The following is a 23,124-nucleotide window of genomic DNA, read 5'->3' on the forward strand; positions in this document are numbered from 1 at the left end:
ATGTGTTAGTTTGCTGAGGATGATGGCTTCCAGCTTCATCCATGTCCCTACAAAGAACATGATCTCATTCCTTTTTATGGCTGCATAGTGTTCCATGGTGTATATGTACCACATTTTCTTTATCCAGTCTATCATTGATGGGCATTTGGGTTGGTTCCATGTCTTTGATATTGTAAATAGTACTGTGATAAACAGTCATGTGCCTGTGTCTTTATAGCAGAATGATTTATATCCTTTGGGTATATACCCAGTAATGGGATTTCTGGGTCAAATGGTATTTCTCATTCTAGATCCTTGAGGAATCACTACACTGTCTTCCACAATGGTTGAAATAACTTGCATTCCCACCAACAATTTAATAGTGTTCCTATTTCTCCACAGTCTCGCCACCATCTATTGTTTCTTGACTTTTTAATAATCACCATTATGACTGGCATGAGGTGAAAACTATGGAATGCTTCATGAATTTGCATGTCATCCGTGTGCAGGGGCCATGGTAATCTTCTCTGTATCATTCCAGGTTTAGTATATGTGCTGCCAAAGCAAGCATTTGAATTATTTTTTAATTTCTTTTTCAGATTGTTCACTGTTGGCATATAGAAATGCTAGTCCTTTTTGTGTGTTGATTTTGTTTCCTGAAACTTTACTGATTTTGTTAATCAGTTCTAATAGTTTTCTTGTGGAGTCTATAGGTTTTCCCAAATATAAGATTATATCATCATTGGCAAACAAGGATAATTTGACTTCTTCCTTTCCCATTTGGATGCCCTTTATATATATTTTTTTGTCTGATTGCTCTAGCTAGGACTTCTAGTATTATGTTGAATAACAGTTTTGACACTGGGCATCCTTGTCAAGTTCCAGATCTTAGAGGAAAAGCTTTCAGTTTTTCCCCATTCATTGTAATACTAACTGTGGGTCTGTTGTATATGGCTTTTATTATGTTGAAGTATGTTCCTTCTATTCCCCAGTTTTGTGAGGGTTTTTATCACGAAAGAATGTTGAATTATATCAAATGCTTTGTCAGCATCAATTGAAATGATCATATGGTTTTTAATCCTTTATTCTATTATTATGATCTATTAATATCTCATTGATTGATTTGTATATGTTGAACCATCCTTGCATCCCAGGAAAAACATCCTACTAGGTCATGATGAATGATCGTTCTAATATAGTGTTAAATTCTGTTTGCTAGTATTTTGTTGAGGACTTTTGCATCAATATTCATCAGAGATCTTGGCCTGTAGTTTTCTTTTTTGGATGTGTCTTTGTCTGGTTTTCATATCAGGGTAATACTGGCATCATAGAATGAGTTTGGAAGTATTGCTTCCTCCTGTATTTTTCAGAATAGTTTTAGTAGGATTGGTCCTAGTTCTTTAAATGTTTGCTGGAATTCAGCAATTAGGTCCCAGGCTTTTCTTTACTGAGATTTTTTTATTATTATTATTACGGCTTCTATCTCATTACTTGTTACTGGCCTAAACGGTTTTGGATTTCTTCCTGGTTCAATGTCAGTAAACTGTATCTAACTAGGAATTTGACCATTTCTTCTAGATTTTCCAAATTACTGGCATATAGTTGCTCATAGTAGCCACTAATGATCCTTTGAATTTCTGCAGTATTGGTTGTAATGTCTCCTTTTCATTTCTGATTTGATATATTTAGATCTTCTTGCTTTTTTTCTTAGTAGTCTGGCTAATGGTTTGTCCATTTTGTTTAACTTTTCAAAAAAAACTTTTGTTTCATTGATCTTTCGTATTGTACTTTTATTTCAATTTCATTTATTTCTGCTTGATATTTATTATGTCTTTTGTTCTACTAATTTGGGGTTTGGTTTGCTGTTATTTCTCTAGTTCTTTAAGATGCATCGTTTGATTATTTGAAGTTTTCTAAACTCTCTTTTAATGTAGAGACTTACAGCTATAAACTTCCCTCTGAGTACTGCTTTTGCTGTATTCCATAGGTTTTGGCATGTTATGTTTCTATTGTTACTTGTTTCAAGAAATTTTCAATATCCTTCTTAATTTCTTCATTGAACCACTGGTTATTCAGGAGCATATTATTTAATTTCCATGTATTTGCATAGTTTTCAAAATTCCTATTATTATTGATTTCTAGTTTTATTCCATTGTGGTTCAAGACGATGCTTGATATTATTTCAGTTTTTTTGAATGTTTTAAGAGTTGTTTTGTGACCTAACATATGGTCTATTCTTGAGAAACACCTATGTCCTGAGGAAAAGAATGTGTATTCTGCAGTTGTTGCATGACATGTTCTGTAAATATCTGTTAGATCCATTCATCTGTGGTGCAGATTCCATCTGCTCTTTCTTTGTTGACTTTCTGTCTGGAAGATCTTTCTAATGCTGAAAGTGGAGTGTTGAAATCTCCAGCTGTCATTGTATTGGGGCCTATCTCTCTTTTCACTTGAGTAATATTTCCTTTATATATCTGGGTGCTGCAGTGTTGGGTGCATATCTATTTAAAATCGTTATGTCCTCCCTCTGGCTGAACTGACCCCTTTATCATCATATAGTGTCCTTCTTCGTCTCTTCTTACAGTTTTGGTCTTGAAATCTATTTTGTCTGATCTAACTATAGTGACTCCTGTTCTGTTTTAGTTTCATTGGCATGGAATGTCTATTTCTATCCTTTCATTTTCAGTCTGTGTGTCTGTATAGATGAAGTATGTTTCCTCTAGGCAACAGATCGGTGGGTCTTGTTTTTTCATCCATTCAGTTAGTTAGTGTCTTTTGATTGGGAAGTTTAGTCCATTTACCTTCAGTATTATTATTGATAAGTAAGGACTTAGTTCTTCCCTTTTGATTTTGTTTCCTGGTTGTTTGTGGTCTTCTCTTCCTTCTTTCTTTCATTGCTGTCTTCCCCTAGTGAAGATGATTTTCTCTGATAATATGATTTAATTTCTTGCTTTTATTTTAGTGTATCTATTGTATGTTTTTTGGTTTGAGGTTCCCATGAGGCTTGCAGATCCCTTCTTGTAACTTATAACCCATTATTTTAACCTGATAACAATTTAACACACTATTTACATAAACAAGCAAGCAAAAGAAAACTAATACAAACTCGCCCTAACTTCATTCCTCCACTTTTAACTTTTGTTGTTTTACTTACATCTTACTGTACTGTGTCTTGAAAAGTTGTAGTTATTCTTTTTGATTGGTTCATTTTTCAGTCTTTCTACTTATGGTAAGAGTAGTTTATACACCTCTGTTACAGTGTTATAATATTCTGTGGTTTTCTGTGTACTTACTAGTGAGTTTTGTACCTTCAGGTGATTATTTATTGCTCATTAATGTCCCTTTCTTTCTGGTTGAAGTACTCCCTTTAGCATTTCTTTTAGCACAGGTCTAGTATTGATGAAATCCCTCAGCTTTTGTTTGTCTTGGAAAGTACTTCTCCTTCATGTTTAAGGGATATTTTCACTGAATATACTATTCTAGGGTAAAAGGGGTTTCTTTTTTCTTTAGCATTTAAATATATGATGCCACTCTCTTCTATCCTGTAAGGTTTCCATTGAAAAGTCTGCTGCCTGACATATTGGAGCTCCATTGTGTGTTATTTGTTTCTTTTCTCTTGCTGGTTTTAGGATCCTTTCTTTATTCTTGACCTTTGGGTACTTGATTATTAAATGCCTTGGGGTAGTCTTCTTTGAATTAAATCTGCTTGGTGCTCTATAATGTTCTTGTACTTAAATATTGATATCTTTATCTAGGTTTCAGAAGTTCTCATTATTATCCCTTTGAATAAACTTTCTACCTTATTTCTTTCTCTACCTCCTCTTTCAGGCCAACAACTCATAGATTTGCCTTTTTCAATATATTTTCTAGATCTTGTAGGTGTGTGTCATGGTATTTTATTCTTTTTTCTTTTGTCTCCTCTGTGTATTTTCAAGTAGCCTATCTTCAAGCTCACTAATTCTTTCTTCTGCTTTATCCATTCTGCTGTTAAAGGACTCTAATTCATTCTTCAGTATGCCAGTTACATTTTTCAGCTCCAGTATTTCTGCCTGATTCTTTTCAATTATTTCAATCTCTTTGTTAAATTTATCTGATACAATTCTGAATTCCTTCTCTCTGTTATCTTGAATTTCTTTGAGTTTCCTCAACACAGCTACTTTGAATTCTCTCTATGAAAGTCCACATGTCTCTGTTTCTCCAGGATTGGTCCCTGGTGCCTTTTTAAGTGTATTTGGTGAGGTCATGTTTTTCAGAATGGTGTTGATGCTAGTAGATGTTCTGTGGTGTCTGGGCATCAAAGAGTTAGGCATTTAATGTAGTCTTCACTGTCTGGGCTTATTTGTAGCTGTCCTTCTTGGAAAGACTTACCAGATATTTGAAAGGATGTGGGTGTTGTGATCTAAGCTGTGTCTTCTTTCTGGGGCACCCCAGACCCTGTAACACTGTGGGGTTTCACAGACTTGTAGAAGTGCTGCCCTGATGGTCTTGAACCTGATCTGGGAGAATTCTCTATATGACCAGGCAGAGACTCTTTTTCTCTTCCTTTACTTTCTCCCAAACTTACAGAGTCTCTGTCTGTTCTGAGCCACTGAAATCGGGATGGATTGACACAAGCATCCTTGTGGCCACCACCACTGTGACTGTGCTGGGTCACACCTGAAGCACAGAGCTGGGTCTTGCCTAAGGCCCATTGTAACCACTCCCTCACTAATGCCTATGTTTTCTCAAGGCCCTGGGGCTCTACAATCCACAGGTAGCAAAGCCAGCCAGGCCTGTGTCCTTCCTTTCAGGGCAGTGAGGTCCCCTAATCTGTGGGTGAGTCTAGAAGTGTTGTCTGGGAGTCAGAGACTAGAGTTAAAAAACCTTAGAAGTCTACCTGGTATTCTATTGTATTGCAGCTGAGCTGGTACTCAAACCACCACACTCCGTCTTTCTTATCCTTACTTCACTTTCCAAAGGCAGAGTAGCCTCACCCCATAGCCACAGCCACCCCTGGCCACAAGGCAAGGTGTACTGCCAGATTACCACTGGTGTTCCGTTAAGGCACAGGGGCTCTTAAGTGCACTTGGGGTGAATTCTGCCTGGCTTGGGACTCACGTTTCAGCTCTGTGAGCTCCCCTCTGGCCCAGGGTAGTCCCAGAAATGCTGTGCAACAGTCAACTCTAGAATCAGGGACCCCAGGAGCCTGCTTGATGCTCTACCCCACTGTGGTGGTATTGGTACCTAAGGGGCAAGACAAAGTCCTCTTTACTTTTCCCTCTGCTTTTCTAAAGCAGAAGGAGTTTTGCCTCATAGCACCACAGCTGGTAATTTCCTGAGCCTCACCTGAAGCCAGCAAGCCTCAGAGGCTCAACAAGACCCTCAAGGTAGTTCCTGGGTATCACTGCTGGTTTATTCAGGTCCCAAGGGCTCTTCAGTTAGCAGATGATGAACGCTGTAAGGATTGAGTCCTTTCCTTCAAGTCAGGGAATACCCTTCTGGCTCAGGGTGTGTCTTGAAATGTCAGCTGGGAGATATGGCCTGGAACAGGGTCCTCACAGCTCTGACTGGTGCCCTATCCTTGTGTGGCTGAGCTAGTAACCAAGATGCAAGGCAAAGTCCTCTCTTCTCTTCCCTCTCCTCTCCTCAAGCAGAAGGAAGAGGTCTCTTTTGGAGCCTCAAACCATGCAGCCTGGGATTAAGGGAGGGGTGATTTTAGTCCTTCCTTGGCTGCCCCAGCTGGTGTCTCAATATGTCATGTGCCCCCCACTCACCCCAGTCCACTGTCTCTGGGCCTAGTTCAGTCCTAGGACTCGCCTATGAGTTGCAGTACTTACAGCCTAGACTGCCTTTCAAGTTTACTTAGAGACTGAGAGGACTTTGGCCCTCAGAGGTAAGGTTTGCGGGCACTCAACTTTGAACCACTGGAATCAGCAACTTCTCTCTGGCTAGGGCTGGTTTAAGTGCTCCTTCCCTGGTTGGGTACCAGCTGAGTTTGGTCTGGTTTTCCTTTCTGCTCTAACAGGACAGCACCAAGTTCACTGCCTAACAATTGCTGTGTTCTCCCTTCCAGCATCCAGAAATGCTCTCTGCACCAGGCTGCAGCTGCAGGATGGGGGAGGGGTGGCATCAGCTATTCAGGACCTTTTTTTTTTTTTTTTTTTTTTCTATCTCTTACGTGCATCTATCAGTGATCTGAAGTTAAAATTGGGTACTTTGAGCTTTCACCTGATTTTTGGTTCTTGTAAAGGTGTTTTTTTCTGTGTAGATAGTTGTTAACTTGGTGTCCTTGTGGGGTGGGGGGACAATTGGTAGAGCTTTCTGTTCTGCCATCTTGCTCTGCCTCCTATATTTACTTATTCTTATTAAAGATTTTAATGGATGGAAAGTTCAAGATTATACCACTAAGCTCAATTTGCACATAGTAGTTAATCCTGAAAAAAGGAAGTCCTGAAATGCATTTTAATTAACTTCTTTACAGTGCTGATGTTAGAATCAGAGTTAGATAAATCCTATATTCTAAAACAATCTCAAAATAATTCAGAGGTGATACTATATGTAATAGAGATAAATTTGTAACTATTCATTATGTTATGTTTTACATGTTTCTAATTACATTTATTCTTATCTTGAGTATGCACTTCTAAAAGTAAGCCTTTTAGTCCATGTAATGGTATTGAAAATTAAGCTTTGGTGAAGATATCTAACATAACTTTAAAATAAGTGTCTTCAATGGTTTCTATTTAATATAAATATAGATACTCCTGCTCTAGTTTAGTTTTCCTTTTCATTCTTTTCTTTTTTTCTCCTCTTACTGTATATTTTCAAATAGCTTATCTTTGAGTTCATAGATTATTTCTTTTGCCTGGTCAATTCTGAGGTTGAGGCTATTACATTTTCATTTCATTCATTGCATTTTAAGCTCCAGAATTTATTTGATAATTTTAAAATATAATTTCAGTCCCTCTGTTAAATGTCTAATTTTGGTCATTTATTGTTTTCTTGATTTCATTAAATTGTTTCTCTATTTTTTTTTTTTTTTTTATGTTTTTTGGGATTCCTGAAAACAGTTATTTTGAATCTTTGTCAGTTTGTATAGAGGTCAGCTACTAAGAAATAGTGTTCTTGTGGTAGTGTTTTGTCTCTTGGTTTTCATGTTTCTCATTGTCTTACATTAATGTCTGCACATTTAAAGAAATGTAAGGACTTATTCCAATTTTGCAGACTTAATTTTCTGGGAAAGCCCTTTACCAGTTAGCCCATGCAGAGATTCCCAGGCAGACCATCTGGTATGTCCCTGATGCACTTGTTGCTGAAGTCCTTGGGCAGCCTGGCCTGCTAACTGGGTCAGCAGATGAGCGGGCCTGGTATCCGGGTCTTCAGGGTTGGCCCTGAAGCCTGAATCCACTGGGGTGGATCTGCTGATTGGGTCTTGAGGAATGGGCCTGGAGCCTATGTCCACAAGGGCAGGCCTGGAGCCTGTAACCATAGGAGCCAGCCTGAAGCCTGGTCCACAGGGGCTCACCTGGTGCTGGGGTAAGCCTTGAACCTGAGTCTATAGGGGTTGGCTGAACACTGGATGGGCCTGACACCTAGGTCCACTAGCATGGGCCTGGAGCCTGAGTCCGTGGAGGCTAGCCTAGTACTGGGGTATCTTGGATTATTGAAATGATCACTGAGGTGCCTGGTTCCTGGGATCACTGAGATAGACCTGGAGCCTGAGTCTGCAGGGGTGGTCTTGGAGCCTCAGTCCAAGGGGTCCTGCCTGGTACTGGGGTCTACAGGAGTGGGCATGGACCCTGGGTCTTCTAGAATAAGCCTGGAGCCTGGGTCCTCTGGAGCCTGGGCCCTGGTGCTGGGACCAGTGTGGAACCTGAAGCAGACTCAGCTCCAGTGGCTGGCCTGGAGCCTGAGTCTGCAGAAGCAAGCCTGGAGGCTGCGTGTGCAAGGGCTAGCTTAGAGGCTAGGTCCCTGGGGCTAATGTGGATCTTGGAGCCACCAGGCCAGCCTGGTACCTGGGCACACGGGGATGGTCCTGGCACCTGTGTTCATGGGGCAAGTCCAGCACTGTGGTCTACTGGAACTGACCTGGGCTCTGGGTCTGCTGGAACACTGAGATGCAAGAGCTCCAGCAAGGGCTACAGGAGCCAGCCTGGAGGGTTGGACTGTGGGATCCTGCCTGGTTCTGGGGTAGGCCTGGAGGCTCAGTCTGTGGGTACCAGCCTGTTGGGGCCTATATTAGTTCCCTCGAGGGGCTGGCCTGGAGGCTGAGTCTGCAGGTGCCAGCCTTATGACTAGGGCTGTGGGAGTTGGCCAGGTGCTGGGGCTGGCCCTGGCCTGAAGCCAGGAGCCTTGGGAGCTAGTCCAATGCTGGAGATGGTCGAGGGCATGGTGTTGCTGAGGTTGGCCTGATGTTGGGGTAACCTGGAGACCAAGTCCACTGTGCATTCCTGGAGCTTGGGGTTGAATGATTCAGCTTGGCACTGGAGCAGGCCTGGAGGCTGAGTCCACTGGTACTGTCCTGGAGTCTAGGGCTGTGGGGTCTTCCTAGCACTGGATATTACTGGGGTGGGTCCAGTTTTGGAGTTCGAATCAAAGTTCAGTGCTCACTTCCCTCTCCTTCTCTCACACAGAGGGTTATCTGTTTCCACTGTATGCTGGGGTTGGTAGAAGGCTGATGCTGATAGTGTAAAACTTTCTTTCCTACCTTCTTGAATGCACCTTATTTCTGTGCTACACCCAGGTACTGCTATAATCTCCTGCATATTTGTTTTGTGTTTTAGTTTTTTGGCTCTTGTGAAGGTATTTTCATTTGTGGATAGTTATTTTAATTGATGTTTCTGTAGAGGGATGAGTGCTGAAGAGTCTTACTCCACCATCTTGATGATGTCTGTCCTAATGGTTTTTTAGTTAGAAAGTCCTGCATGCTTGCTTTTCTGCAAAATTAAGACAGTTGTACAGAGAGTTAAACATTAAGTTGTCTCTCCTTGTTCCTTTTCTAGGCCCACTTACCAGAGTTAACCATTTTAAATTTGGTTTATTTTATTCCAGATTCTTCTGTGCATATATTTAATTTTGTTAGTATTGGGAATTTGATGTATTGTATTTGTTCTACAACTTTTATTCATTTAATAAGCAATTGGCATCTCTGTGAAAGCATGTGGTACCAACTTATTCACTTTGATAGCCAAATAACAATGAGAATTTTGATGTTTGTGACTCATACTGTATAGAAAATGGATAAACTTTGGCAGAATACGGTGTAGTTCTTAAGAAGTTTAGATGACAGTATAGACCTCAAGTGTAAATGCAGAAAGTTTTGGCATGTGTTATTTATTACAGTGAGAAACACTATAGTATACATTTCTAGATATGTATACGAACATTACATTATAGCTTTGAGGGGCTTGTGTGACACTTGTTTGGCCACATTAGTATGCTAGTGTTTGTACAATGATGAAGGATGTTTGCCCACTATGGGCAAAGATACTTTGTGGTTCCTTGTGATTTCTAGATAACATTGAAGGCATAGCTTCATGTTTCTTGGACCTGTAAAATGAGAGTGGTAAAATCTCTTGATTCTTAATGAGAATCCTGTGACAAGTGGCAGTCCTAAAACAAAGCGTTTCTTAGGATTGTCTGCTGTTAAACGCAAAATATCAATGCTGTTTTTTGTTTGTTTGGTTGGTTTTCAGGTTTTTTGTTTGTTTGTTTGAAACAGTGTCTTGCTGTCACCCAGGCTGGAAGGCACAATCATAGCTCACTGCAGCCTTGACCTCCTGGGCTCAAGTGATCATCTCCGCCTCTGGAGTAGCTAGGACCGCAGGCGCTTGCCATCATGCCCAGCTAATTTTATTTCTGTTATTTTAGAGATTGTGTCTTGGTCTGTTGCCCAGGCTGGTCTCAAACTCCTCACCTCAAGCGGTCCTCCTACCTCAACCTCCCAAAGTGCTGGGATTACAGGCATGAGCCACCGCACTTGGCCAAGGCTGGGTTTTAAACCCAGCCTTTAATTACGGGTGTCCCAAGTCATTCCATGAAGCTCATGAAGTTACTGGTGCCCCATAATGATTCCTTTAGAATGCCATTGCCTAGACTTACCATACTAAATAAATAACTCTTGCCATATCTGTCATTAGAGGGATACTTAGTATGTGTGTGTTAAATTGCATACTCGAACAAAGAGCTGTTACTCTAGCCTCACAAGCACTCAAATTTGAAGTGGCATATGAAATCATACATAGTCGAGGAATGAAAATGATACCTCTAAATATTTATTAATGTGATATATTTCTCTTCCCTTTTTTATTCACAGATGCCATGTGGAATGAACAGGAGGAAAAGGCTGAACTTTTACAGATAAGTTTTGTCAAGTATGTGGAGTAATGCTACAGTTTGAATCACAAAGAATTTCACATTATGAGGTAGGTTAAAATAATGGAAATAGGGTCTAAAGCAGGTTTTCAAATGTAGCAAGTAAACTTCCCGTAAGTCATCTTACTTGATTGCTATGAGAATCCTGTGAAAAGGTAGTGTTATTTTCCTTTGATGGATGAGGAGACTGGCTCAGACAGGGATGGTAATATACTACTTTAAGTTTGGGGAATTCAGACTTAAGCTCAGTCTTTTACTCCAAAGCTTGTTTTCTTTTCTTCACACCACTCTGCCTCGCTTTGTATCCATCAAGCCATCCACCCTTGTATTAAATATAAGGGAGGCATTATGAAGCTTGCATAGGAAACTATTAATGTGAATCAAGGGATATTATGTAGAACTCCCAGAGTCTTCCTTTATAGCAAATGAAGACTATAAAACAAAACAAACCAGTCTTGCACTTGATTGAGCCATGTGTTTTAGACACAGGAATGTAGAATCCTAGAGCTAAAAGAGAGAGTGTTTAATGTCCTTACTCTCTTAGTTTATAGATTGGAACACTGAGACCCAGAGGGTTAACACTTCTCCATGGCTAGTCACTGGTATAACTAAGCCTAAACATGATTTATTCTGATTTCATATCCAGTGTTCTTTCCCTTCATCTGGTGTTTCTTCATGTTTCTACATCATCTGATGAGCTGTTGGATTTCTTTCATATCTGGTATCTAGGTTACCAAAATACTAGACATATTCAGTTAAAACTAATGTAATGCCAGTTCTACTTTTTTAAACACCTCATCTTGTTCTTCCTATTGCTAATCTTATTGGTAATTATGTTTTAGTCCTAATGTTGGTTGAAATTAATTTACTATAATTACAGATAGGGAAATTGTGTTGACTGTGCATCGAGAGGAGGTGGGGTTAAGTCTTAACTCCACCATTGACTAGTTACATAAGCTTTGGCAAGTCACTTTACCTTTCTGAGCATGTTTCTTGGACCTGTAAAATGATAGTGGTAAAAATCTCTTACTATACTTGTGAGAATTAAGTGAAATCAAATGTATGAGAGTGCCCAGCACATCTTTAGACTCCATAGATCAAAGATTTAGAATTAGTAACAGAGACAGACAGTCAAGGGGCTCTGTGATAACTACAATTTATCCATTTGAACCATTTTAATTTACATTGGAAAGACAGCTTTTTATGGAATCATATAGTACTATTCAGTCTAGAAAATAGGCAAAAATACAGGAAAATAAATATAAATTATAATTCTATCACTTGTAGTTAACCATTATTGAATTTCTCTTTTGCTTCTGTGATTCCAATATGATTTCTGAACACACACACACATGTACACATGCATTTTTACAAAAAAAGATACAAAGACTCTCTCAGTATAGTACTGTAAAATATAACAGTATTGCAGAAGTTTTGAATTTTAATGAGGTTGTATTTATTAATATTTCTTTTGTGTCTGTGCTTATGTGTTTAATAAACCATTCTATACACTTTTGTCATATACTTCCCTCTATTTTCTTCTAAAACTTTGAAGATTTACTTCTTATGTTATAATCCATCTGGTATTGATTTTTGTGTATGGAGGGTGACAACAGGTTTTTCATATGGATAGCCAGTTGTTCCAGCACTATTTATTGTATAGTTGATCCTTACCTCACTGATTTGTAGTGGCACCTCTATTGTATGCTAATTTCCACATACATATTGGTTTCTTTTGAGGCTTTTATCCTGTTTTATTTTATTGGCCTGGTTTCCTATATCTACAACAATTTCACCTTTAAAATAAGTCACGGCTTTCAAATAAGTCACAATATCTGTAGAAGAAATTTATATGACATTAAAAAATTTTGAATCATAAACTAAGTTAAAAATATATGCCTCACATTAGTTGATATTTATAACCTATATAACTAACAAAGGATTAGTGTCTAGAATATAGAAAGGACTACAAATCAATTAGAACAAAAAGCAAATAGAAAAATGGGAAAGTGATGTGAACAGTCCATGGAATAAGATACTCAACTTCACTAGTGATCATACAGGACATGCAAGTTAAAGTGATAATAAACTATCATATAAGAACCATAATACTGAGAAAAATTAAAATCTAATAACACTTAACACTTCAAGATAATATAGGGAAACAGACACTGTCATCACTGCATTTGGAGATGTAAACTGCTTCAAAATTTTATAATACCTGGTAAAGTTGAAAATCCACACTCCTTATAGGCCAAGAATTCCACTTCTAGGTATCTATTCTAAAGGAGCTTTTGAACATGTATATTGGGAGATCTATTTATATATGTTAATTATAGCAATGCTTATATTAGCAAAATAAACTGAAAGATAATTGTCCTAAACAGGGAACTGGATAGGTAGCATATGGAGTAGAATATTATAGCATGAATGAACTAGAGCTGTATGTATCAATATCAATAGATCTTATAAATAGAATGCTGAGTTTTAAAAAGCAATTTGAAAAGGATATGTATCAAATGATTCCTTTTTTATAAAAAAAATTTACAAGATAGTAATAAATAAAACTACGGATACGTGTGTGTAGTAAAAGAATAAAAGCATGAAAGGAAATCAGGTACACCAACTTTAAGAGAGAGAGAGAGGAAGAAAGGATTGTGAGTGTGAGCATGAGGGTGTAGGATTGTATCTGTAAAATTTTACCCCTTTTAAAAAGGAAATTTGAGAGAAATGCAACAAAGTGTTAAAACTGAGTAGTGGGTATGGGTTTTGATTATATTGTTTCCTGTTCTTTCCCATACAATGGGTATATTTCACATTTTAAAATTATGTAGACCATCTGTGACAAACCCACAGCTAATATAATACTGAATGGGGAAAAGTTGAAAGCATTCCCTCTGAGGAATGGAACAAGACAAGAATGCCCACTCTCACCACTCCTCTTCAACATAGTATTGGAAGTCCTAGCCAGAGCAATCAGGCAAAGAAAGAAATAAAGGGCATCCAAATCAGTAAAGAAGAAGTCAAACTGTCACTGTTTGCTGATGATATGATCGTTTACGTTGAAAACCCTAAAGACTCCTCCAGAAAGCCCCTAGAACTGATAAAAGAATTCAGCAAAGTTTCCAGATACAAGATTAGTGTACACAAATCAGTAGCTCTTCTATACACCAACAGCAACTAAGCAGAGAGTCAAATCAAGAGCTCAACCCCTTTTACAATAGCTGCAAAGAAAAAATAATTTAGGAATATACCTAACCAAGGAGTCAAAAGATCTCTATAAGGAAAACTACAAAACACTGCTGAAAGAAATCATAGATGACACAAACAAATGGAAACACATCCCATGCTCATGGATGGGTAGAATCAATATTGTATAAATGCAGTCTACAGTAAATTCTGTGCCAAAAGCAATCTACAAATTCAGTGCAATCCCCATCAAAATACCACTATCATTCTTCACAGAATTATAAAAAACAATTCTAAAATTCATATGGAATCAAAACGAGCCCACATAGCCAAAGCAAGACTAAGCAAAAGGAACAAATCTAGAGGCATCACACTACCTGATTTCGAACTATGCTATAAGGCCATAGTCACCAAAACAGCATGGTACTGGTATAAAATATAGGCACATAGACCAGTGGAACATAATAGAGAACTCAGAAATAAACCCTAATACTTAAAGCCAGCTGATCTTCAACAAAGCAAACAAAACATCAAGTGGGGAAAGGACACCCTATTCAACAAATGGTGCTGGGATAATTGGCTAGCCACATGTAGGAGAATGAAACCGGATTCTCATCTCTCACCTTATACAAAATCAACTCAAGATGGATTAAAGACTTAAACCTAAGACCTGAAATTGTAAAATTCTGGACGATAACATTGGAAAACCCTTCTAGGTAATGGGTTAGGCAAGGATTTCATGACCAAGAGCCCAAAAGCAAATGCAATAAAGAAAAAAGATAAATAGCTGGGACCTGATTAAACTAAAGAGCTTTTGCACACCGAAAGGAACAGTCAGCAGAGCAGACAACCTACAGAGTTGGAGAAGATCTTCACAATCTGTACATCTGACAATGGACTAATATTCAGAATCTACAACAAACTCAAATCAGTAAGAAACAAACAATCCCATCAAAAGTGGGCTAAGGACATGAATAGACAATTCTCAAAAGAAGATACACAAATAGCCAACAAACACAAGAAAAAATGCTCAGCATCACTGATGATCAGGGAAATGCAAATCAAAACCACAATGCGATACCACCTTACTCCTGCAAAATGGCCATAATCAAAAAATCAAAAAACAGTAGTGTTGGTGTGGATGTGGTGAACAGGGAACACTTCTAACACTGCTGGGGGGAATATAAACTAGTACGGCCACTGTGGAAAACATTGTGGAGATTCCTTAAAGAACTAAAAGTAGAACTATCTTTTCATCCAGCAATCCCACTACTGGCTGTCTACCCAGAGGAAACGAAGTCATTATTTGAAAAGATACTTGCATACGCATGTTTATAGCAGCACAATTCACAATTGCAATATCGTAGAACCAACCCAAATGCCCATCAATCAATGAGTGGATAAAGAAACTGTGGTATATATACACTGGAATACTACTCAGCCATAAAATGAATGAATGAACAGCATTTGCAGTTATCTGGATGAGATTGGAGACTATTATTCTAAGTGAAGTAACTCAGGAATGGAAAATCAAATATCATATGTACTCTCTGATATGCGGGAGCTAAGCTACGAGGATGCAAGGCATAAGAATGATACAGTGGACTTCGGGGACTCGGGGGGAAGAGTGGAAGGGGAAGAGGGATAAAAGACTACAAATATGGTGCAGTGTATACTGCTTGGGTGCTGGGTGCACTAAAATCTCACAAATCACCACTAAAGAACTTAATTCATGTAACCAAATGCCACCTGTACCCTAATAACTTACGGAAAATACAATTTTAAAATAAATAAAATTCTGTAGAGAGAGTGATTGTCTCACATTATGTGCTCAGGAAATGTTAGTTTCCCTTCCCCCTACACCAACATCTTAGTTATTCTTACATATTTGGTTATATATTTGTTAGAGATTATTTCTAATATCTCTTAAACCCAGGAGGATTTCTTTTCTCACATAAAAGAATTTGTGAGGTAGGTAGTAGAGGGCTGATATGACAGCTTTATAACATTATCAGGGACGTAGGCATTTTTTTTTTCTTTTTTTGAGACAAAGTCTCACTCTGTTGCCTAGACTGGAGTGCAGTGGCGCAATCTCAACTCGCTGCAGCCTCCACCTCCTGGGTTCAAGTGATTCTCCTGCCTCAGCCTCCTGAGTAGCTGGAATTACAGACGCATACCACCATGCCTGGCTAATTTTTGTATTTTTAGTAGAGACGGAGTTTCACCATGTTGGTCAGGCTGGTCTTGAACTCCTGACCTTGTGATCCACCCACCTCGGCCTCCCAAAGTGCTGGGATTACAGGCGTGAGCCACCACGCTCAGCAGGCATTTTCTGTCTTTCTGTTCTGATGAACTGGTTTTCCTTCTCAGTGTCCACCATGGCATCCTTTGTATCTTAATTCCAAAAGCAGTAAGGAAGAAGGGTAGAATAAGGGATTATGGCCCAGTCATTTAAGGAGGCTTCCCAGAAGTTCCACATAACACTTCAAATTATATCTTATTGACCAGAATCTAGTTACGTGGATACATCTTGCTGAAAGGAAGGCTGAAAAACATAGTCTTTTAGCTGGGTACATTGCTCAAGATCTGTAACTAAGTAAAAAGAAGGTATTTGATATTGGGCAGCAACTAGGAATCCATTTCAAAAACAAGAATCTAAAACTTGTTAGCTTCTAAATTTAGCATTATTTTCATTTTAACTGACATTTAGAGATTTGAAATCATGTGAGTTTGCTCCAAGTTTGACTAAATATATTAACACACATGAGTGCCATCCTCAAATTCAGAAAGGTGTAAATTTTGAATGACTCTTTTATTGAATAAACAAAGTCATATTATATCTTTTTTCAGGGTGAAAAACATGCTCAAAATGTTAGTTTTTATTTTCAAATGCATGGGGAACAAAATGAAGTGCCTGGTAAGAAAATGAAGATGCATGTTGAGAATTTTCAGGTGAGTGATGTGTGTTGGTATTGTGTAATTCTAAACTTTGAGTTACTGAATCTTTCTAACAAGATTGTGCCTATTTCAGGTGCATAGGTATGAAGGAGTCGACAAAAATAAATTTTGTGATCTCTGCAACATGATGTTTAGCTCTCCATTTATTGCTCAGTCTCACTATGTGGGAAAGGTCCATGCTACAAAACTGAAGCAATTAATGGAAGAACATGATCAGACATCTCCATCAGGATTTCAACCAGAGATGGGTAAGGTTCCATTCACCTCCTGATCTTCAATGAAGGATCTACCTATCATGTTTTGTCTAACTCTGCCATATCCTTTTTATTGGGGGAGACTTTCACCCCAGTTGAAATAACTTGATTATTCTTCTTCTTCCCAGTTAATCTCTGTTTCTGTCTTTGTCATTTAGTATGGAGATTTTAATTGCTAGTTGATTTTTAAGAAATGTTATGACCTCTCCTTTTCAGTTCACCAAATTGAAACAAAAGCAAGTGATTTGCTATACTGCTATAAAGAAACAACAGTAAGCAGCTGGAGCTCTCTCCATTTCTAATCAAATAATAAAATCTTCACTTTTTACTTCTTCCCCTTGGCATCTTTTTTGTGTTAGTATTTTCCAAAACATCTCATATGAGTGTTCAAATCAATGTCTTCACCATAATATAATTATGTGTTTCCTACTAACAGTAGGCAAAAAAAAAGTTACTGACTCTTTCTGTTATAACAGCCTATTTCTTTCGTCCTATGAATATAAAGTACTACTAGCATCATCAGTTAGTTACTGAGTACTTAGTTTATGTTAAATCCTAAATATACAGGGAATTATAAAACATTGCGTCTTTCCTTCTTCCAGTGATGTTGGGTCACCAGCACATATGAGAAAACTGACTCAAAGTTGCCCAAGATGTCAGAGTATACCCTGGAAAACCCAACTTGTATTTTTATAAATGCATGTGCTAGAACAAAAAATGATGATTAACCCTCTGTAATGAATAATTTACCACATTCTTTGTAGCTTCAACACTTTAGGACTAAGGCATGCCTGGCATGGAAAATTCACCAACATCAATTTTGAACTCATAGTATAATTTGAACTTACTAATTTTGAACTCATAGTCACCCAGCAAAGTCAATGCCACGAGATATGTTATTAAAACTTTTATTTTCTTAATAAATGAAACCAGAATTATTTTTTTAAATTTAGTCTCTAATTTTTATACATTTTTTCGGCCTGTCATTCAAAAGATAAGATAGCATCAGTGTGCCCTAAAAGAAAAAACATCTTATAAAACTTTTATCTTCAGTCCCAAGATTTATCAACTTGGGCTCAGAGAGGAGGATAAATAAAAGAGCTATGAAATACTGGAATTGTAGGAACATGTATAGTTTTATAGTCTTAAACAACTGCATAGATTGTATTCTGATGCAGACATCACAAATGTAGAATGAATAGGTGCCTTACTTTGTTACTCAAGAAAGACTAACTTAGAAGTTAGTATCATATGTTTTATCCTCACTATTTTCAAAGAATCATAAGATGGCTATCATACTTTCACTGATTTTTTATATGAATATAATTAGGCAATGCCTAATACAGAATACCTCTTCCTTCTCATATCAAACTTGGTGACAAATTCATATTCACATTTCCATTCTCACAGAAGGAAGTTCTTTTTTTACTTTAGAAGCTTTATCCAGCAACTGTCTGTTGAAAAAAAAGAAGTCCAGGGAGTGGGTTTTTAGAGAATTCTAAATTTCCCTAGTACTTTACAATAAATGCAGTTCTAATATCTGAAAATGTGTTTATCCCTTCTTATTACAACTATTTCAGCAGGAGTGCCTCTTACTACTTCTGCAGAGTCAACCTTCCTGAAGCCCCTTCCTGTCAAGCCTCCTCCAGGTGGGATTAAAGACAAGACTATGCCTTCCTCTCCCAGCAGTGATTTGGGTTTGAGTAATCCAAACAAATTTTGCAAGCTCTATCCTGCTTCCTTTAATGGTCCAGTAATGACCTAATAACATTATGTTGGGAAAAAAAACACACACACACACAAAAATATATATATATATTTTTTTTTTGCCAGGGAGACATTTGTAGACAAAATAAGAGAGAAATCTCTTTCAGCAAAATCAAATGCAAATGGTAAACATAAAATTATCCCAAAACTTTTTCATAGGAAGTTTGTATTTTATAAAGCATACTAGCTTATTTGCATACCATTTTACTCTTATTGAGTGAGAGGTTGATAGTATTCATGGAATCATAGCATTTTATAAGGACTTTCAAGTCCATCTAACTTGATCTGTTCATTTCCTAGGAAATGAGAACCTGAATGGTTTAGATGACCCCTGTTGATTTTAGTATCAAATATAGGAATTCTCATGGTTTCATGTTATTTTAGGTAAATAAGGATCCTTAGGTATATACATAAGGAAGCATTTTAAATTAATATCATGTGGTTATATCGTTTTTTACTAAGTATGTTTTAAGTGTCTCTTTGGTGCTAGGCTAGTCATTCTTGGGAATACATTTCCCTAAAGGAGCGAGCGTGTAAACTAGTTAGGTTAATAGTACTTCACTGAAAGAGCCGACAGAAGCCTTTTTGTGTACATTTTTTTGTTAACTAGATGAGTGAAGCATATGGTCCAGAAAAATCTTCATATATTTAGATGATTTTCAGTGGATAGAAGTGGGAAGAAGAAAGGATGAACCAAAGGGCTTGGAGCTAAGAAAGAGTGGCAAAAATTCAGGCACAGTAAAGAGACTGATCCTGACTGGAGTGATCCACTTGCTCTTCTAACCATATTTTTTTTTTTCATTTTTCCCCCCACAGGCACCTTCTCACTACTAGTGTATTTTATTCCCCTTTCATATCCTCTCTTCCACCCACTTCTTTTCCTCCACTTACTATTATTTTTCAGTTCTTTCTTTACCCAGCCTTTCTCCTTCATGTGAAAATGTTCATTCTTCTTTCCTCCTTGAAGCTCTATTCTTTGTCATATGTAACTCTTTATGCTCTGGTTCTTCTCTATTGCTGTTTCTTTTTTCTCTATGGACTCTTGTTTTATTCATTACCTAGATGTAGGTATTCCCATGGTTTCATCCTTGACCTTACTCTGCAAACACAATTTCTATTTCCCTGGTTTCATTTCTTATCTGTATGCTTATCACCTTTCTGTCAAGCATTAGATTCACATATCCAAATGGCAGCTACTGCTTCACCTGGATGCCTCATAGCCATTTCACATCCACCTAGTCATTCAAAGTAGAAACCGGCAGGTAACTATGAACCCCCAAACACCACCTTCTTCACTTTGTGTATCTAATGAAGCACCAAGCTGTGACTCTTTTACCTCCTGAATACTACTCTCCCCTTCTCTCCAGCCCTACGCTTCCCACATTAGTTCAGGTCCTCAAGATCTTTCCTAGAGGTTTACTACTCAGAGTGTGGGTTGTGGATCAACACCATTGGCATCACCTGGGAACTTGTTAGAACAAAGACTCTCAGGCCCCACTGCAGACCTACGGAATCAGAATCTGCATTGTAACAAGATCTGTAGGTGATTTGTACTGAATAAGTTTTGAGAAGCAATTGCCACAACCTCCTAACTACTCTTTCTGTCTCCAGTTTTGTTTCCCCAAACCCACCCCCAATTTAACCACTAGAGTGTTTCATTTAAAGTGTAAGTATTTCCATGTCATTCCCCTTCTTTAAAACCCTTCATTGTTCCTTCATCTTCTAAATATAAAATCTAAGCTTCATAGCTCTCCACCATCTTGTTTCTGCCTGCCTTCTCCAGGCTTATCCCCTGCTACTTCCTGGCATGATCTATGTGAGTCAGTACCTGCAAACCACATATGGTTTCCAGAAACTGTTACCCTATTTTTTGTGTCTGTGTCCTCGTTCATGCTGCCACTTTGTCTAGAATATCCCCATAACACTTCTCCTGGCTAACTCCCACTCATTCACTTACTTCAAGGTTAATCTTATGTGCTTCCTTAACCTGCATTTCTAATTATCTCTTCATGTGTCTGTCTCCAATTAGAATGTATGGTGTTTGAGGCAAGGGACTTCATCTAATTCATCTATATTTCCAGTGCTATAGATAGAAACTGGCACAGAAATAGGCCCACTTCAGTAGAGATTAGCTTAATATATGTATCAGAGAACTATTAATTATCTTTATTTGTTGAGTGTTTATCCTGTTTTCTACTCTTCCAGGTTTCTACTTAGTGTGATTCAGCATATCCCAGCAAGTTACATAGAGATATGTGTTTTTATCTAGTATTAGGAAGAATGTTGATTTAGGCAAGTGTAGAAATGCAAGTGATAGGGTTTCTGAAAATAGGAGTATATGTTCAGAGAAATGACAACTTTCACTTGTTAAGGTATTTTTCCCATTGCTAGGTTGAGTGTATCTGAAATAAGTGGCTTCTAATTTTGTAGCATTAGGTAAATTTGAACTGAGTTTTAACTATGAGAAGTGTGTGCACTCCTGTCACTTCTAAATGGGGAGGGCCATTTTGGCACTCTGAAGTTTTAATGTTATTAGAATGAGGAAAGAAGGATTTTGATGAAATTCTCATCTGATGGTGGAGGAGAGGGGATGATCATCAGCATAATTTTATCCAGTCATTGGAATCACTTTACATTAGCCTCTGAAGCAAGAGCTCAGCATATTTTCAACCCTACCTTGGCTCTTTCATTTTGAGAGTAGTAAACATTTGAACATTTAAAAATACCTGGAGAATTTTAATTAGCTAATGAGAATTTCAAACAACAGTAACAGCAGATGCCCTCATTACAAGTGAGCAAGTGGTAATAATTTAACATATGCCACCTTAACTGTTTCACTCATCACCCATTTTCTACTGTCTGCCTTCCTCTCCATCTGCTGTTGTTTATATATGTTTCTCCCATATCTAATCTTTCTCTTTTTCTTCATCATTCTCACTGCTTTCTTCATATCCCTCATCCAGCTCAGATCTTATTAGCACAGGAATGGCTACCATAACGATATGGAACTAAAGTATGTATGTATTTTTTATTTATTGTATTTGTTTTGTTTATCTTACTAATTTTTGGCCCCATTATTGCACTTAGATGCCTCACATTCACCTGTAACTCAACATACCTGAAACGGAATTAATAATCTCTACAATCAACTTGAATTTCCTGAATTTTCTGTCTTTGCTAGTAGTTCCAATGTTTATTATTCACCTACACTTGACTCTTTGAGGGTATCTTTGACTACTTAATTATCTATATTCTATCCATTAACAAATCTTAGAACTATTTCTCCTTTCTGTAGCCCTTCATTACATTTCTACTACCATCACCTCACACCTTAATGCTGTAACAACCTTCTGGAAAGCTTTACTTGTACCTCATTGTTATTCTCTCACTCCCTAGTAGCAGGATTTCATCCCTGGATCAGTTCCACCCTCTACATTTTCTACTTCTACATAAAGCCTACTGAGTGATGCTATGGGAAATTATAAAGTATAGAGATTGGGTATGTTTTCAGAGTCTTGGTACCTAACCTCTTTGGGCCTTTAGTCCTACTTAATCTGTTTCTTTTTCCTTCACTTTCCCCTTAGCGACAATTTTAAACCTATATCATTCTTCAAGACTCTCTTCCACTGCTCTACACTCCTTCTCCTCACACTTCTCAGACAAGCTCCTTTGTGATTTCATCGAGAAAAATTTGGCCCTCAGTTGTGGATTACTACCAAGTATCTTGGTTTAACCAAATCCTCCTGTAACCCTGAGTTTTCCTTTAACTACTACATTCTCCCCTTCCCTTCTTAACCAAGTTTTTTTTTTTTTAAATCTAGTCCACTCTTACTGTCTTCACTTATTATTTACTCAACTCACTGCCATTTGTTGGCACTTCTTCCCTCAGCCTTCACACCACCAGTCTACCACCTCACTGTGACTACTGCTCACAGTGCCAAAGTGACTTCTAAATTTGTAAGTCCAATGAGCATCTTTATTTAGCTCCTTTGACATCACTCTCTCCTGTTCATTCTTATAATTCGCTGTCCTTTGCTTTGATGGACTTTTCATAGGCTCATCTTTTTCTACCATCTTTCTTTAAAGAATGGCATTCTCCAGGGTTTTATCAGTATGTTGCTATTCCTGTGCCCGCCTATACATTATCTTCAGGAGATTTCATCCACTCTGATTATTTTGACTATCCACCCGCATGTTCTGACATCTCCAAAATCTCTCTGACCTATCTTCTGCCTTTCATACTCCTGTATATAACTACCTGTTGGACACCTTTACATGAAAGTTTTATAGATATCTTAGAACCTGTGTTCAAACTTACACTATTCACCATTGCCTACTCTCCCACCCATTAAAACAACACATACTTGTTTGAGTTCTTTGTAGATTCTGGATATTAGCCCTTTGTCGGATGAGTAGATTGCAAAAATTTTCTCCCATTCTGTAGGTTGCCTGTTCACTCTGATGGTAGTTTCTTTTGCTGTGCAGAAGCTCTTTAGTTTAATGAGATCCCATTTGTCAATTTTGGCTTTTGCTGCCGTTGCTTTTGGTGTTTTAGACATGAAGTCCTTGCCCATGCCTATGTCCTGAATGGTATTACCTAGGTTTTCTTCTAGGGTTTTTATGA

General features: G+C 38.0%; 1 protein-coding gene across 3 annotated transcripts in view; it reads left to right on the forward strand.

The window, feature by feature from the left end:
- The first annotated feature begins 10,273 nt into the window (after positions 1 to 10,273).
- ZMAT1 (zinc finger matrin-type 1) overlaps positions 10,274 to 23,124 on the forward strand; it is a 22,722-nt gene continuing 9,871 nt past the window's right edge. Inside the window, exons 1-4 of one of the 3 annotated variants that reach the window (XM_017864138.1) lie at positions 10,324 to 10,382; positions 16,372 to 16,473; positions 16,553 to 16,727; positions 18,314 to 18,382. In XM_017864138.1, coding sequence (XP_017719627.1) covers positions 10,344 to 10,382; positions 16,372 to 16,473; positions 16,553 to 16,727; positions 18,314 to 18,382 — 385 coding nt within the window. In that variant the 5' untranslated portion in view covers positions 10,324 to 10,343. Of the gene's footprint in view, positions 10,383 to 16,371; positions 16,474 to 16,552; positions 16,728 to 18,313; positions 18,383 to 23,124 lie in introns of all 3 variants that reach the window. The other 2 variants (XM_017864139.1, XM_017864140.1) reach the window with 2 other exon arrangements.

The sequence above is a fragment of the Rhinopithecus bieti genome, unplaced genomic scaffold (genome assembly GCF_001698545.2).
Source record: "Rhinopithecus bieti isolate Rb0 unplaced genomic scaffold, ASM169854v2 scaffold_75357, whole genome shotgun sequence".
NCBI lineage: Eukaryota > Metazoa > Chordata > Mammalia > Primates > Cercopithecidae > Rhinopithecus > Rhinopithecus bieti.